This window comes from Erithacus rubecula, assembly GCF_903797595.1.
Source record: "Erithacus rubecula genome assembly, chromosome: 6".
Lineage (NCBI taxonomy): Eukaryota > Metazoa > Chordata > Aves > Passeriformes > Muscicapidae > Erithacus > Erithacus rubecula.
The window spans coordinates 44,977,309-44,996,065 of NC_136688.1; the positions used below are offsets into that span (position 1 = coordinate 44,977,309).

Here is an 18,757-nt window from a genome sequence, read left to right on the forward strand (position 1 = left end):
ATTTGTTCATGTGATCTTTATACATAGGTCTCTTAAATTTGTAGTATTTTGAAACTGGTTTTCATTGTGCACTGCAAAGTGAAAAACAGGGAAGCACTTAATAAACAGGCATTGGTCTGTACCCAATTTCTGCTTGTCTGTTCAGTTAGTGAATCTAGATTTTTCCAGGTACCCTGCCTTCCCAAGCCTATGTGGCAGTTCATCAGCATGACACCAGCTTGGTATGCTATTCACTTGTCAAGAAGCTGAAGGAGAAAGTGTTCATTCCATCATATCTGGAATATCTCCACTATTATCTGGCCAAACTTTGGTTTGGGGACATAGAAGAAAAAGCCTTTCAGTGCTCTTACAGTCCTATGCCAAAAAATGTGCAGGAATGGCAATTACATGGGGAATTGTTTCTTTCCCAAGAGGCTGGAACACTCCTAAATGTAATTTCTTTGGCATACACCTTCAGGATCAGCACTTGTGTTGTGACCTTATTCACATGAGAGTGTTACAAAATGTGTCTTAGTGTTATTATATTCATTATTTACTTATATTGTATCATATTATGCTATATTATATTTATTATATTTATTATATGTATGATTGTTTATTTATTGTATTTATTATATATTTATTTTATTATACTATCTTAGTGTTATTATATTTAATTAAGTTATATGACTGATTAAAAGCTTGATTAGGGTTTGGCTCTTTCATTTGCCAAATGATCCAGGACTTGCTATTCTGAGACATGGGTTTGCATCCAACACTAGAGGTGGGCTGATGATTTCTGCCAGACTTAGAATCCCGTTCCACTTGGGGAAGGGATGCCTAGTTTTCTAGTCCCATCATCTCCTGCCTTGCTTCTGTTTCATCTTCAGAGTCTTGGCCAGCTGCTCTGTGTGAGGAGAACCTGGAAATTTCTGGCTCCAGGCACTACTAGTGGCCCCTTTGTATGTTTTTCTGATGAGTGCAAGTTTGCATTTTAAACAGGATGATTGACTTAGTCATAAGCTTCCCACGTCAGCATGTTGATAGAACCTTAATCCTTTTCCATGTTTACAGGTCATGGCAGTGCATCACCAGGCAGACTCCAAGTCCTGTGATGTACTCAGTCTTCATGCCACTCTGTATATGACTTACCTGAGCACTCTCCTGGGAGCATTTCTCTGCAGACTCATGACTGTAAGAACAAGCACTGAGCTTAGACCTGCACTAGCCTTGTTATTTTGAAGATATGTGTAGTTTGCCTCATTTGGGAGCTGTGTAGATACATTCACAATTACCACAAAGAAATAGTCTCACTTCAGTGTCCTATTCCACTGCCTAGACAAAAGACACTGATGGTTCAAGTGGAAACTGTATGTATTCTGGTGATGTCACAAAAATAAGAAAGACTAAAAGTCACAAGGAACCTCAGAAATGTCACGGATCTCTGTCACCTCTGCACCTCATCTGACTTCCAAGCAAAATGTTTCATACAGGCAGCCCCAAGTCTTCATCTGGGCCAGCAGGTTTCCAGGAACCTTGCAGCACCCAGTTTAGGACCTGGTGATTCTACTACATTTGCACTGTGAAATGTAAATGTCACTATTCAGAATTTTTTCTGTGCCACATTACAAGAGCAGCAAACCCAGAGCCATTGAGGTGGAGTTAAGATTCCATTTGTTTCTTAAGTGCAAAGGATCTTGAGGTTAGCATTTCTGTTAAATATCCAAATAATAAATAATACATATCCAAACACAGCATGTGCATGTAAAATAAATTAAAAACTAAAATTGTTGGAGAGATGGGCAAGAACCGTAATTGCTTTTCCTGTATACAGTACTCAGTGCCCAAATATATAGCAAAAGTTAATATTTCAGAAAGCAATTAAGCATTGACTAGGCATGGGAAATCTTCCTCAAGCAGATGTCCTGTTAGAAATTACAGCATTTATCAGCTTACTGATGATACCATTTATTGTAAGTCTGCTCTTTCAAAGTGAAACCATATGTTGAATGGGAAAGAGTGGAAGCCTAATGTAAGATAAGACTGTTTATTAAGCTGTACTGATGGATATTTTGTGGATGAACTTTCTTTACAATATATTTTAGGGTAATATAAATTCTAATTGGTATATGCAAACAAATGTGCAGACACTGGGTATAACATGATTTAAGCTAGCTGTCAGATGACACTTCTGGAAGATAGTGCAGTCAGTACTACCAGTGTCAAACTCCAACCTTGTATAGTTCCCATGTTCCAGTCTATGAATAATGATAGCTTCAAAGGAGCAAGGAGAAAGACAAGTTGATAGTCATTTTTATTCTACTGCTCTTGGAAATTTTGTGTTGCAGGAAAAGGTGTAGAATCTTGGTATACAAGAGGAAACCACATTTCCAGCTATTCCCTAAGAGTTTCAAAAGCTAGTCTAAAAAATGTCACCCTGCTGGTTCCTTGGAGCTGTACCCAAGGTTTCAGGTTTGGCTTGTGACTGTGTCTGTCAATCTCCTGTCGTGTTGGTTGCCTGCAGCGCTTCCTTGGGTTGCAGTCTCCTTACAGAGAGCAGCTCCTAGTAGATGAACAATGAGTCATTTCAGCTACAGCTCCCATAGGAAGATATGGGAGCATTTCCAAAGTGAGGCTTTTCAGTTTTTGGCTAAGAGACTATTTCTGAGTATTTAATTAGTTAATTCAAAAGAAAACAAGATCTTCCCCAGAAATCAGTATTTTTTTATTTAAAAATGTGCATTTAATAAAGATCTAATTTTCCGCAAAAGCTGTTTCAACCAATGCTGGGAATTAGTTCCTGACAAACTACTTACAAATGGATTTCATAACGTAGAGTAAAATCCAGACAATTTTTTCCAGATGATTTTACTCCTAAACTAAAAATGATAAACCAAGGAAATTTGTAATTAAGGTCAATGAAAAAGTAGCACGTTATGGATATTAAAAATATATCATTTGAGCATGAAAATTACTCCAATCTCTCATACTTTAACTTGATAGTCAAGAAAAAAGGTTTATTTGGTTTGATTTACTCCGGAGCATCTTAAAGCAGCCAGAGTACACTGAATAATCAAAATCTTCAGAAATAGTTGGTATTGCCAGAGAAGCACAAGTGTCTAGCCAAGTTTATTGCTCGTGTGTCAGCTGCCTGCTACCTTTTGGGTTTCTCTGTTCTTCTGGGGGCCTTAATCTGCACACAACTATCTTGTGGTCCTTCTGCCAATTTCTTCTACAGTTCCTTCTGCAGATTCCTCTGTAGATACACACAAACCACATAGTGAACTCACATAGAGAAGCCCACATCATCTTTCTACTACACCATAATCATTTGGATATGGCTTATTCTTATGTCTTCTGCTTTTTTCTTATTCCAACTTTGTGGAATTTACCTGAGGCAATGAATAGTCTATCAAGAAAATAAATAAAATTAATGATGATTCTGTAATTTCGTATTAACAGACTTATTCTCCTTAGGAAAAGAACAGCATTAGAAATTACTTTTCAGAAGTAACTCCATTGGTTGCTAAAGGCCTAGGACCTTTACTTGAACCTAAATGCTTTACAAAAAATTAGCCGTGAAGCTAAATAATAATATTTTGTTTTGTCTGTTCCACAAGAAAATATCTAATGAAGAGAACATGACAATAAGTGCTCAATTAAGGCACTTAATTCTGTTCCATTTTTCATGTAGATCTTCACATACAAATCTTGGAACCATTTATGTGTTTTGTTTTCAAATTAATACTCATTCCAAGGAAGAAGGTCTAAGTAATTAGAAAATAAACTAGATCATCTGCATATTCATTTTCATCTGTAAAAATATCTATTAAAGATTTCTGCTGTGATGTTTTTATTGCTGTATCACAACCTATGCATTTTAAAAGCTTCCTGTGCCTAGAGGAAAACTCACAAAATCAGCTGAGCTGAGATTGTATCACAGGTGTTGTAAGAGCACCTAGCAACACTGCATAACAAATGGAGATGGGAAATGGAAAACCACATTAAACAGCTTTGGAAATTAATTTGACGCTTGCTAAGGCCAAGTATGGTTATCACAGTTGGCCTTTGTCCAGAGCATACATTTATAGTAGTTATGCATTTGGTATCAGCTAAGAGTAGTTTATGAACAAAACTTTTACTTAAGCTAGAAACTGAAGACAGAAAGGACATTTGAGGTTTTATAGCAGAATTCTTGCTGAAATTGAAAAAAATATATTCTGCTCTGTATCTCTGAGAGTATCCGGGGTTATTCATGAGGCAGGTACTTGAATGATGTTACAGCTAATGCTTAGCATCATTTTCTCATAGACCAAATCCTTTCACACCCTTTTTAAACAAAAAGTTGGCATGAGACCACACGATACTACAAAAGGAGTCAAGACTATATGCCATTCACACAGTGGCACATTGCCAACAGGAAGTGCTGTAGAAAAAAAAGAAACGGTTTCAATGTATAACTGAAGTGTAATAAAATATCATAATCAGAAAATCAACATGAGACATGGTAGGCCCGGTCCTGTTATACCTGAACTTGTTTGGGAATCAGCAAAGCTGCTTGTGCGTCAAACTCTTAACAAATATGACTGGATGCACAAAGGCTTTGAAATTCAGGATGTGCTTAATCAATTTCACCGGGACTATGATACAGACTATACTATAAATGTAGATATGTTGGCACTGAAATGCAAATAAATTAATTGTAAAAGTCTCCAGTGGTGCTGCTCAGGTTTCCAACTATGCATTACAGATATGGAAGCAAAAGCTGCCTTCTTAAACTTCCCTATGTGTGTGTGCCATTAATACACAATGTGGGAGTTTTAAAATTACCTTTTACTTGTTACCAAGTCAAAACATATTCAAGTTCAAGTTCACCAAGTTAAGGCAAATTCAGCTTAAAACCAAGAACAGACTGTATTTTCTTGCTGCCAGTGCTCTGTTCCACATTATTAGCATAGATGTTCTCTCTGACAAAGTCCTTGCCATCCCCATAGACAGAAACAGAAGATTCCAGCTTCTAAGTGAAAAAGAAACTGATAGTACTGTGGGATGACACTTAAAAAGATAAAAAAACCCCTCGAAATTTAAGCTTTTTTACTGACTTCTGTATGGTCCCATTTTTCAGGAGAGGGCACTGGAAGAAATTCTGCCCTGGTTATGTACCACCGTGATTTTTTTGCAGGCATCTTCATCTTGTTTCATTTAAAGTCACTGTTAATAACTACACTGATGAAAGTTGGCTCGGACAGTGAAAATCACTAGAAGAGCTTTAAAAATGAGATCAGAAAACACTTGCTAAACTTTTCCAATAGTCCTTTGTAGATTCATGTTTCTGGCTGGTGGCCTGAGCAGCAAGTACCCCGTGCATACGTGACACACCCCTTGCAATGAAAGGTGCCCAAGGAAGGCGTGATGAGGCCCCTGGCTGAGGAAGTCAATGATCCTTTGTTTTAGCTTTTCGTTCATACCTGATGTAATGGAAAGCTTTTACAGAGCAATGTTTGTGGGACAGAACAGACAGTAGGGAATTAGTGGATTAAACAAAAGTGAAGAAGCTGTGTTTGCTGAAAATTGTGCTTTATGGTAATACTAACATTACATTTACCATGTGGACCATTTCTGTATCAGAAAAAAATATCTACCCAGTGAATTGCATAAGGCTGTTTCCACATCAGCGGTGAGGTGAGTGCATCACACTCCCTTGGCAAAATTAACTGTTGGTCAGTCTTATTTCTGAATGCTGCCAAACTTCCTGAAAGGATTAAAAAGTCAGTCAAAAAGAGATATAATTTTGATGTCACTAAACTTCCCATATATCATTTTTGAACATCTGGTAAGAACTGTTTTTAAAAGATGCTTCTGCAGGATAGCAGACTAAAGAAGTAAGGAAAACCACCTTCTCATTCGTCTTCAGTAATAATCAAACTTTTAAGATATTCAGGTTGTGTCTGAGAACATTATTTTTGCTTCAGTATTTTATAGAGATGGTAAAATATTGCTGTGCCATTTAAAAAAACAAAGCAGATATTTTCTGGTTTAAACTTCTTAGTAATCTGTGATGACATGAATATTCAGTTCATCCCTGCACCATGGAGAACAGTCTTTTTCTTTTCCACAAACATTTGCATATTAGAATATTAGAATTTTATCTCAATGCTTTCTCTTTTCCATCTTCAACCACCCAGTACCTTACTCCTTACTCAGAGGTCAGATTTTCTTGTTCTTGATATCATAATTTCCTTTCAATTCTCTCTGTTTTGTTCTGTATCTGTCTTGAAAGATGGTGACTACAGCTCAACACTATTCTGCATCTGGGGCTTTCCCAGTAGAAAGTGAAGCAATGCATAACTCTGTAACTCTGTCATCTGTGTAAAACTCTTAACTATGGTCTCAGGATGGTACTTCCCTTTTATTTTTTTTTTCAACTTTAATGTATTGCCAGTTCAAGAATCTTCATTCTGAAGCACAAAATACCAGTTTCACCCTCTGAAAATGTGTGCTGTGCCCATTTATGCTTTCAGTATCAACCTCCAGAAATTACTGTGCTATAGTTTTGTCCTTTTGTCTCCTTCCTGTAAATTACAACAGAAGCATAATTTATTACAGCTGTCAGAAGATGTTTCAATATTTTAAGGGTATATGTAATTTGAGAGGCCTGCAATCAGCTTGAGTAAACACAAATTAAACAATTAACCTCAGCACACTGGAATATTATCCCTGGCATGATTGCACACTCAAAATTGAATGGGCTATGAAGAATCAGTGCGATTATATAATACCCCAATGGCTGTGTGGGACCAAAACGTGCCTTTCTTTGTGTCTGATAGTTGGCTGAATCTGTAGTGTCTCCATACAAGTGTGATACTGTGCTATGCTTCCTTTGCACTTCAGATTGTTATGCACCTTCTGTCTACACTTACCAAAAAGGCCTGCTGTCAAGGTGCTAAACAGCCTTTTCCTGTGGAAATACTCAGCATAGGCTTGTGAGGACCACATGTCTGGGAATAAATGAAATTCTCTCTCCCTATACAAAATGTACTTTTTAGTAGTGTGGCATTTGAAAAAAGTTTGATTTTTTTATTTGGCTGATTTACTTCTATTCACAGTAGTAAACTCACCCAACAGCAGGACCACCTCCTGTGAGGCTGCTGCCTAAACCATTTGTCCCCCAGTCTCTCTCTATGTGTATGTGTGTGTGTGATCCCAAGTAAGTGACAGGACCCATAACTCCAGAATATCAGGATTTTTTTCTTTGCCCTCTCTGCCTCTAACTGACACCAAGGCAGTTGGATGCCAGTTTCCAAAATAAACACAGTCCCATTAGTTTCTTAGCTTGCAGTCTATGACCCTGTCTAATAGTGTGCTTTCATGAGAGCCATGTGCTTTGCCTGTCACAGTATGGTCCCCTGACCCTTCCACTTCAAAGAATTCCTTTGGTGCAGCAGTGCCACTGCTTCATCTCTGCCCAGGGTACTGGCATGAGCAATCTCCTGGGTGGCTGTCTGGTCTGCTGCAGGTTTTGCACCTTTACCAAAATGTTGAACATTGTTTTAGGTTGTGCCATTTGCTGCAGCATGGAGAAGTGTGGGTTTTTCTGCTATAACCTATTCATTAGTGTTATCTGCCCTTGTTCTGCCTTTGTTCTTTAACCTCCTTCTAATATCTTGGTTCACCTGTGTAATCATAGCCTTAGTAAACCTTTAGGATCTTCTGTGAGCTGGATGCCTCTTTGCTTTTCAAAGTCCAGTGGTATTATCACAAATTTATTTTATGGTTTGCAGTGTCAGTTTCTTATCTGTTTCCAGATGTGTTCTGGTCTCCTTTTGGTACCTCAATGAACTACTCCACATTCAAAGATTATATATTTCACCCTGTCTTTATAAAAATGTGAATTTAATAATTTTCGTTTTTTCATGTAATGCAGTCCATGTATTTCTGTAAGGCAGTTTCATACATGGTTCAAGTTAATCTCACTCATTAGAAAATAGATCTCTGTTAAGAAGTGGTAAAACCTTCACCACCATGATGTCAGGTGTGCTCTCAGGAGACCAGACTCAAATGCCAAGATCCCCCCTTTCTTATTTCTCTAGGCATACTTTGAAATTACTGGGATCTTTATGTATTGCAGATTCAGAACATTTCAGATTCTTGTTAGTGAAATATTTTTCAATGTCCCCAATTCTCTAATTTTTATCCTTAGAACTAAGATTTGATGCACAGCTCTACTTACCTGTGTGACTGAGCACCGTGGAACTCAGACCCTAGGGCAAGGATTGCTGGGCTAATGGTTTAGCAGATGCCTTCTCATGTATGTGTGTTGGCTCCCTTGTAAAAGACTGAGTCACAGAAATGAGAAGTCTGTACAAAAGCACTTCATTGGAATATTTCTGCTCTTTCCTATTGTTTTGTAACAGCTGCAGACACCTTCTGAGGGCAGATATCCTTGGAGTGAAAGCATTGCATTATTTTGCAGACTGTTGAACAGCCTCATACACTATTGCTTCCAGGGATAATCAGCTAGAGTCTTATTTTCACTTGTTGGAATTACAAGTTAGCAGTCAGTTTTGCATCCCTCATGACCTACCCTTCCTGTAGATGCTTTGCCACCCTAGCTTCCAATTTCTCATACTGCATACTGATAAACAGATAATGTAATGGAAAAATTAAACCAAAATTCAGATTTTAGATCAAATTCCTCAAAAGAAGTTATTTAGTATTCTTTGCAGATAACCATTTATTGAATGAATATTGCATGAGAGAAGTTCAGTCTCATTCAGAGCTAAAATGGCAAAATTATTTGCATTGCTCAAAGTCAGAAATGCAGGAGTTCAAATGAAGAAAAAGCAAACATCTGAAAAAGTCAATGCTAGCTTAACTCTGAGTTGTTTAGTAACATAGATATAGATATATAATAATATATTTTAATGAATAAGCAAACTATTTGCTGTTACTATATTCTAATTAATAAGCACTGCATTTTATGTAATTATTGATTTAAGTCTCTTCTGTAAGGAAAGAAAGAATTGTCTTTGTTGCATCACATGAAGAAACAGATTTGGTGCCATTGTCAAAGAATTAGTTTGTTGTTTTTCATTCAGTACCTTAATATTTTCTGTTAAAGTGGCTTCCTACTTGCAGCTCAGAAAACTAGTTCAGAGAAATATTCAAGTAGCTTGTAGGAGTGTTGACAAGGATCACAGTAAATATTCTTCTACCTTCTTCTTCCCTGCCATATCAAGAAATCCTGTTTAGGAAGATAGATACAAATGGACAAGGCTTGTTGATCATGAAGCTGTATTTCAATCAGAAACCACTAAAACTGAGAACATAAATAATGGATCTCTAGAGTAACTCTGCATCAGTCCAGACTATAGGTGAGGGTTCTTTTGTCCCATTTTCATGTGAGCTGCTGAAAATGTATTTCCAGCCCTGAACACTTCTGAAGCTTTCCAAGAGCAGCAGTCACAATCTCCTTCCATTTTCAGCAGAAGATTGTAGTTTCTGTGGCTTGCATGTCCAAACCCCCAGATAAGATGAGCTGGCTCAGATCTACCAATGCACAGTCCAGTCTGCATTGCACTGCCTGAGGATCTACACCTGAATTGTGGATTCATGGCTGGTGCTGCCAGAATTCCTGCTGAAGCGTTGATGCAGTTGGCATGGCTCATATGCTCATACTAGTGTTTTGGTCTGTTCAAACAGAGGAACATATTTCAAGAAAGTGTCCATGCTTTAAGTAATGTATCTTTAGACAGACTGCTTGAGCTGCCTTGAGATCTAGTATTGCTGGAATCAGGATCAGCACTGATCTGAAAAGCTTCTCTGGCCTGAGGCAGAGCAGAAGAAAACACAGCCAAGCCCCAGGGTCCTGAAGCAGCAGAGCTTGCTTTCACTCATTTCTCTTCCAAGGTCCACAGTAATTTTTGAGCCAATTAGTTATTACACCCAAATTTGACTGATGGCAGAGCTGTCACAGGTAATTCTGTCTTCAGAGGATTTAAGAAAACCCAAGAATATTCAGGTAGAAAAGGGAGAGCTAATTCCCAGTTTCCCAGGTGAAAGAATAACTGCCATAGGTTCACCTCTTATTAGAAATGAGAGAAACCATCAGAGACAGAAACTCTGTAATTATGTGATTTGCAGCAAAAAGATGGCAGAAGTCTACCCTGATTTGCACACCAAAATCAATCAGCCATGAGGGATGAATCCATAGGAAATCAGGCATAATTAGGGCTAGAGCTCAAAGGTCAATGAACACAGCAGAACAAAGTGTTATATAAATAGTCTCATGCCAGGAAGTATTGGTAGAACCTAAGCAAATACCTAAATACGTAAGCATCCATCTTTAGTTATGTCAAATAAAAGCTTTGTCAATAGTTACAGGCATGTTACATTGCTTTGAAAAGCAATGTTTTTCAAAACAAAAGCACTGCTTTTATTTCACATGCTCCACTACTTGCCTTTCAACAAAGCCCAGTCCAGCTTGTTCTTACTGTAGGAAAAGAGACAGCTAAGCATATATAGTTCCACCTCTGTGTTGAAAGGGCTAATGATACCAAATGCAGAGGAATGTCAGCCCTGTTCTGGGGTGTTTCTTCTGCTGTGTTTCACAAAGTAAGGATCCACTCCTCTGCTACAACAGGTGACAAATCTTGGCTGTATTAAAACTAAGAAGTACATTCCTATGACTGTTTTCTTCAAAGGCTTCTGAGATCTTTTAATCAGTTTTCTGCTTCACAGAAATATGGGAACCATATCATTCCTCCTATGGAAGATGTCTCTATTTAGCCACTCCATAGCTCCAGAAGGTTTTGCAAGATAAAGGTAAAAAATAAAATATGCCTCTGAGAAGGGATCCCAGTCCCCAGGCTAATAAGGGTTTCCCAGATCATACATGAAGGGGGTACAGGCCTCCCTCCACCTGGAAGTGCTGCTTTTTATGACTCTTCCTTGAGCCTTCCTCTGTCTCAAAGCAGTGGCAGTCAAACAACATTACTGTCCTCGAAGGTGAGAAGCATAATTTGCTCTTTCTCATCACACAAAATTATTTCCTAAGATAATTTTTGGAGGAGGAAAAAGGAAAATCAAGATACTCAGGTACACATAAAAAATTACAATTTGTCCCATTGTTGCATTCAATGCAAGTAGACAACACAGAAATTTGGGGAGAACCATATCATTGAAGCTGTGAACAAAGGTAGCTAAGACATGTAGAGCATCAGGCAGAAGCCAAGCCCTAGGATGAAAGGCTTCTGCCTGTAGCTAGCTCTTTAAAAAGCAAATTACACATGTATAATGCTGGTCCCAGTACTAGGTAAAGAAGAGGGAAATATTGCTAGAAATGCAGAAAGTTAATTGCAAAAAACAGACTAGTTTACAGACTTGTTTTGCTGAGGGAGAAGAGAAACCTACAGTCAAATCAAAGGAAGGAAAAAACTGCATGCTTGAATATGGGAAAAGAATAAGCACAGAGGATTTTGTTTCACATTAAGATATGCAGAATCACTTGCATGAAATTCAGAAATATTCAGAAGTATCAGTGTGAAGAGATTTTCATCTATTTTAAAAACAGATTAAAAAAAAAAGCTATGTGTAACCTTTTGTCTGATAAATCATATTATCACTAAATCAGGTTTGAAGACTGGTTGCTTCTGCTGAGCACAGTGGGAGTTCTGCCATGGGTTGAGAGACAATGGCCTGTTCCTCAGTGCAAGCTAGAGAAAAGAATGTACATATGCTGGAGCAGTGTTTGTGAAACACGGTGCTGATTTTAGTGATGGCTTTTTCCATGCACCAAGCATGAGATCATGTACAGGGCTGTATTTACATGGTGATGTAATTTTGTAGCAGAAGCTGGAAAAACATAGAGGGTATATCTTGTCCAGGGTGATATATGCCAAGCTTTCCACAACTAGGCAGCCATGTCATATATGTTGGCAGGATGAAAATAAGATGTTGGACAACCTGCCCCAAACTTCTAGACAAGCTTATGTTTTGGCTACAAAATCAACTCATAGCTCTAAAGGGAGCTTTCATCAGGCAAACAATTTTTGAGTCAAACAGCATATGTACTTAATTGAATTCTTACAACATCACCTTTTGTTTTACACAGATGTTCTGCCAACAAAATGAAAAATCAGAGATGCCTAATGGATTTAACAACATGGCTCTATTTATGTTGTGATCACATAAGATCAGATACTCAAATACAATTATTTTCCAAGTCATGTTGTATGATAATGTGGTTTACAAACTGTTACACCCACTCATCTTCTGTGGTAGAATCTCACATCTTCTTCCTTAAAAAGAATGCCATGATGTGTCACTGAGACATAAAAACTAGAAAAATTAATTTGCTGACTTCATTCACATACAGAATGCTATTAGTCATAAATAAATAAAACAGGATTGTTTGATTAACTAGTGAAATTATACACACACTTTTTGGAAAATCGGATGTCTATCAAAGTTTAGTCTGTGGTTGGTTTCTAACTATGCAGGCACAGATCTCTGTATGAATAACATTTCATATAAGATCATAACTGTTCTTCTAATTCATCATTTGGGAGCTGACCAAAATAAAACTGGTGCAGCTCTGAACCTCTGCTGCTCTCATCAGAATTGTTTTAGGTTAGGAAACTGGGTGAGTCACTAACTAGAAGCAAGAGCAAATCCAACTATAAACTACGTGTGCCTTTTATCTACAAATAAAGTGAAGCGACAAAATAGCTTTTAACAGTATTTTCAATGACAGTAAACTTGGATGTAACAATCAAAATGATGGCTGAGGATGCTTTAGAGGAACAACATACAATGACCATTAGAAGAGTGTCCCAGGACATCTCTTTTTCCTTCTTTCATATCAACTGTTAACTCATGTAATTCTTACATGAATTGCACACAATTTCAGAACACACCAAAGCCTGGGAGTGGGCACAGAATGAAGCAGAGCCTCAGAGCAGTTCTTCAGAGTGCTGCAGCACCTGTGTGCATCTTGCACAGAGAAGCCTTATGGATCTCCTCCATGTGGCAGCAGTTAACTCCCCTACAGACAGCACTACATGAAACAGTGTTTGTTTTCTCAGAGAAAAAGCAGGAATTGAACCTCACATTGAGATGCTGATAAACATTAGTATAAAGAATTGTGAAAAAAAGAGGAATTTTTGCTGTTCACACTTTTTATTAGAAACATATATATTAAATATTAACATAGGGGAAAAAAAAAAGAGAGAGAGACTAGTTAGGTCTTTAGAAGGGTGTACTAAAACAGCCCCAGAAATAATTTTATACAGCATCCACTGAGTTGGCAAACTCTGTAGAGCCACTTCTGTGGTAATTGAAGTCTACAAAATACTGGGATATTCCCTGTCCTCTCTTTTAAACAGAGCAGCATTCTGCATCAGGAAACAGTTAGTTTGCACTTTTGTTTATTGCCACAATGAATAAAATGTTCAGCCGCAATGAATAAAAAAGATCCATGTATTCAAATAAAGATACTCCAAAAATATCAGTTCAGCCCACTTCCTTTTTCCATTTTACCCTGCAGGCCAGCTGTTTTAACTGGCTGAAAATTATCAGTGTCAGTCAAGATCCTCTGGGCCTAATGGGAGCTTTGCAAAGACTAAGAGCTAGAACTGATGTTTGTTCTCCAAGCAATGTGCAAAATCTTTTTTCAGTTCTTTTATAATGATTGGTCGAAAAGCAGAATATGTACGAGTCTGTATAAAAAGCCTTCTGTTTTCAAAATATTAAATTTCAACAACCACAATCTGGGTGGTTGAAGTGTCAAAAGTTTCAATTATCAACTGATGAAAAAAAATATATAAGCAATTCCATTTTTTCCTGCCACTCAAAGACAAAAAACTTGAAATAAAGATGCTCTGAACTATATGCTTGAGAAGGATGTGTTTTCCTGTTCCAGTGTTTTCTCTCTCCCCATGTTCCTTTGTCTTCCAGCAGTGAGTGCTCTCACTGCCACACTAGCTCCTGTCAGATGGTGGAATCGGATCCAAGTTATGAAGAAAAGTAGAGTTATTCAGCATCTATACAAACATAAATATTTGTACAGTCCAGACAGCCAACAGTAAATATGTAAGCAGTGGAGTTAATGAAATATGTGTGTGTTTTTTAATCAGGTAGTTGAAGTAGTGCAAAGAGGTCTGTGCTTTTAGATTCATACATTATCAATTATATACTTGGTACTTCCCCCCTTAAAAATAAATTAGAATAAGCACCTGAAAATATGGGAACTAATAGAAAATATAATCTTAGGATTTTGTTGGAAAAATACAATTTGCAATTAAAAATATGGTAATTTCTTCTTACTGGAAACAAGTAATAAAAATGTACTCCCACATGATTTTTTAGCATCCTAGACATGTAACAAGTACTTCTGCAGTAGCAGCCCATCCTTTAAACAAAATCTGAACCCCTTACAGAACTCAATTTTAATTAACATCAAAAAGCACGTAAGTCAGTAAATCTTGGCTTACTGCTTTGTACATGTTAGCCTGTGTTTTGGCAATGTAAGCAAATGCTAGAGCGTGTTGACTAGATAGGAAGTGGTTTACATATAAATATTCTATATAAGAAAGCAATCTAAAAATATTGGATCTGGTCCTAGGCAGGGTCATTGCCTCTTTGTACTATTTCACTGATTCCAGCCAGAATTAACCCAAACAGAGCAAGTCTGGAGGGCCCCTCTTGTAAAAATCACTAAGTCAGAGGAATTTTTATCTTTCTGTATCTCTGTTTTGAGAAAAGGATGGGGGCAAGCTCAAGCTCCAGCTTTCTGAACAACCCTTCATCCAAAGTGGAGATTAGAAAAGCCTGTGGGTACTGCCTTATTGTGTAGTTCCCTTTTTGCTTCTCCTGCTGCCACAGCTTCCCTGTGGAAATTGGGGTGGACAGGGAGCTGGTTTCACTTGCAGATGCAGAGAGCTTCAGCTTCAAACCCTGGGAGACACTTAGCTAGGAGGAAGGACATCCTTTGACATCGTGGTAGGAGAATAGAAAGAGGAGTTGTCTGGTGGTAACTAATATCTTAACCAGTTTGTTATAAATAAGGTGTTCTTGATGTCGATATGTGGTTGGCTGGTGGCCAGCTACATTTATGGTTCTGTTCCTTATCCTCACTATTGGTTGGATCCTGTACCCTCCACCCCATCCATTCCCCTCTGTGCTTTCTGGGTTTTGAGGTCTTTGGAGGTTGCCCCTTGTACCATGTGATTTTTACTTTTGCTTTTTTAACATTACGAGTTCTTTGTTTCGAGGGGACTCCATTGTTCCTGTCTCTATATTTCCACCATGGACTTCCCAGCTGGCCCAGCTCTGTGCTCAGACACATGTTATTCTGATCAAATGGTGTCAACAACCCCAGAGGCTCACAGGTACCCAGAATCAAGCCACTGACATGACCCATAACCTGGACTTTGGAGTTTGCCAAAGACAGCACTGCAGATGACCATAATGTCAGTGGCTAGTGAAACAGAGTTGATTCAAGCTGCTTTCTCTCCAAAACTGAGTTTCTGTGCTTTTATGAAATCCAAAAGGGGCAAACATCTTTCTTTCAAGATGAATTTCATGAAATCAAATGGGCACTTTTTCCAGTTCTGAAGTCTTCTGTATAATGGTACTTAGCCAATATTTCTCTTGGTGAAAGTGAATTTTCCCTGTTTCCACAGACGCATGATGCAGTGGAGAACTTCTGAAGAACTTGCATAGACAATATCTTTCTTGTAATTTATATTATTTTAGACAGCATAGTAATTTCTGTAGAAAAATCAGTTCTGAATTTCATCTCCAGTCTTCAAGATGGACCAAGACTGTACCATTTAACAACAACTTTTTCAGGGTTTTCAATGGTATCTTTCCACTGCTCTACTGCTTCACTGTTGCTGCTATCAGAACTTAACCAGATCTGCATAAAAGGAAAAAGAATAATAAGAAAATTGAGCTTATCTGATATAACAAAACCCAGCATTTACTAGTTACAAATAAATACCAGGAAACTGTAGAACAAGATACAACATATAGACTGTGACCAAAGCATAACAGCAACAAATAAAGTTCTGCTAGTCCTAACATTTTGGCTTTCAGCTGGGAACACAGGGAGTCTGTGTTTAAATTTAGCCCGTAAAATAGTTTAGAGAACCCAGTACATAATAGTGTTTCTGCAGTCAATAAGCTGTTTTAAGTGGAGCATTCCTTGCTGCACTCAGATGCACATGCTGGGGTCAGGGGCTCCCCAGGCTGGCTCTGTGTGCTTGGACTCAGTTGGATCCAAGCCACGCAGCATCCGGCACGAGCTGTCCAGCATTTTCATGAGCATTTAAAACTGCTCACTCCCACAGCCAGGGCCAAACCTGCATTCCACAGAGGTTACTAACATGCCCATACCACACATAGTCACGTAGTAAGAGTCCGTTTCTTCGCAGTGTTCAGTTAGTGGATAGTGGCCATTAAATGAGGAAATGAAGTACAAGTAGGAAATTTTCCCCCTTAACATTATCACCAGCCTCCATTGCCAAAAGAATTCTGCTTATGTAAGTAGGTAACATTATTTACAGGACTCTATTTCCTCAAGTCTTCCAAGAATGAGTCCTTTTAAGACTTCTCAGAAACCTTGACCATGAAGTACATTTAGCCTATACTGCTGGGGCATGAGTCCTCAAGAAGTGAGAATAATGTCTTCCAGAACACCACAGACAGCTGATGTTTCATCCACAGAGATTCAATGTACATCTTGCTCATGATTAAAGACATGCCTGTAAAAGCAGCCTAATCTAAGTATTGTCTGCTTAGAACAGCATCCAATTAAACACCATTCTCTGAAGAATAAAGTTAATAGATGCAGCTATATTCATTTTTTTCCAGGTACCCAGCCAATTGCTCAAAGTACATTTTTCCCTGAGCCATATTTTATGTCTTTATATGTTATGTGGCAATGTCTGCCTTCATGAGCTGGAACAACCTCTTCCAAATAACCTCTGAGGAGGACAAGTTTTCCTCCCTGTAAAAATAAGATCCACAATTAAATGTAACTCATCAGATTGAGATTACTTCACATATTGCTAGACGACTGCAAAATCATACTCAGTTATTTTTCCCCCAAGGCAGTACAGCTAAGAAGAACAAGTTTTTTTTTCTTTTCCCATTTCAAATCTAATTCCACCAACAGGAAGATAAGACATATGCAACATGAGGCTACAAAAAATAACTCTTGATGCACATCATTTCTGTATCTTATAGCACATGAACATCTCCTGAACTGCATATCTGCTGCAGACACAAGACACACCACCAGAATAGGACAGTAACATTTTTTTATACCTAAGGACAGCACAGTCCCATCTGACATGGGACATTACAACTGGGGGTCTCAAAATCAAGTCAACATTATTAATTTATGCATTTATTAAAATTCTTTTACTGCATCTAACTGGGTCAGGAAAACACAGAGCATTAAGAACAGCTATGGCTCCCTATACCAAAAAGAAGAGAGACAGAAAAGGCAGGATGATGGTAAATTAGAACAAGCAGGGGAAGAAGATGGGAGAGAATAATGAAACCAGACTAGTAAGTTCTATGATGGTTAAGTAAATGTGATCACACAAATGCTTTCAAAGAGATGCTACTGAAGTTGTGTCTGTTAACTGAAAAACAAGCTAAAAATATTTTGTGTTTGGACACTTATATTAATTCTTGATCATACACAAACTATTGTACTGATTTCAGCACTGTTTCACCCAGAAAAGGAGTTTCATTGTAGCTGCTGATAGTTCCTTCTGCACACCTCTGTTGTGAGTGTATTGTTATTGTAAGCCAACATCCCCTTGCTGTGCAGGACATTGTAGGTTATGGAGCTCCTGGGGTGCTGTGTTTTTCCTTGAAAAGCAAAGGCAACCAGGAGATCCTATATTTCTTGGAAGGAATCTGTCACATAGTAATACTCCACACAATATTGACTTTAGGATTTCTTTTTGAAAGAAAACTTAAGTGTCAACTCCACTTCTCATGTTGGTCCATGTTTAAGAGCCTGGTACCATTTTTGCTTGGATTACACACAGAAGAGTTTAGTAGAATTTACTATATTTTTATATGTCACCTCATTTAAAGTATTTTAACATTCATATCAAGAAACCTGTGGAACTGGATTTTAAGTAAAGGCTATTTAGCAGAAACCAACCTGTCCTAGGAAGTGTTTTCTTCTCACTGAGCTTTTGCTGTAGAGCTTGATGAGAAAGCTAATTCCTTGTTCTGCTTGGCTAACTGGAAAAACCATCATTTCTCCCCACTTCACTTGGCCATTGGTGGACTTTAGAAGGCGAGTCTTCTTTTTATAGATGATCCCTTCTGTACTAAACATTCCAACTTTCACAAAGAAATCTAGCAAAAAAGGAAAAGAAAAAGGCATAGCACACAAAGGGTTATTCACAACACACCCAAAAAGGAACCAACAAGATCCATATGTATGCTTCAAATTGCATCAATTTCTCAGAAGTCTGGCCAAAAGAACTCTACAATAGCTTTCCTGACTAGTCACACAAACAGAATATGTTCAGTAATATTGGACTGATTATCACAGTACTCAAGCAGCAAGTGCAAGCTAATGCTGTTATATGTCAGGATTAATACTGGGATAAAAATCTTCCAAAATACATAAACACACATCTTCAAACCAAACAAAATGTAATCAAGTAAGACATCTGGGGAAACAAACCTTGGCAATGGAAACCTACCACACAATATGTTAGTTTGAGGTTGTAAAGAATGTTAT

The 18,757-nt window shown here is 38.0% G+C and overlaps 1 protein-coding gene and 1 long non-coding RNA gene across 13 annotated transcripts in view; one reads left to right on the forward strand and one right to left on the reverse strand.

Moving 5' to 3' along the window:
- The window catches only part of LOC306803220, a 38,672-nt gene extending 22,808 nt beyond the window's left edge, over positions 1-15,864 (forward strand). Inside the window, exons 2-3 of one of the 2 annotated variants that reach the window (XR_013774579.1) lie at positions 1,054-1,681; positions 14,910-15,864. This is a non-coding gene — a long non-coding RNA (uncharacterized lncRNA). The remainder of the gene's footprint in view (positions 1-1,053; positions 1,682-14,909) is intronic. The other variant, XR_013774580.1, reaches the window with a different exon arrangement.
- The window catches only part of TC2N (tandem C2 domains, nuclear), a 35,647-nt gene continuing 31,254 nt past the window's right edge, over positions 14,365-18,757 (reverse strand). For all 11 annotated transcript variants that reach the window (XM_079308347.1, XM_079308346.1, XM_079308341.1 and 8 more), the window contains 2 exons: positions 18,167-18,366; positions 14,365-15,898 (listed from right to left, as the gene is read on the reverse strand). In XM_079308347.1, coding sequence (XP_079164473.1) covers positions 15,788-15,898; positions 18,167-18,366 — 311 coding nt within the window. In that variant the 3' untranslated portion in view covers positions 14,365-15,787. The remainder of the gene's footprint in view (positions 15,899-18,166; positions 18,367-18,757) is intronic.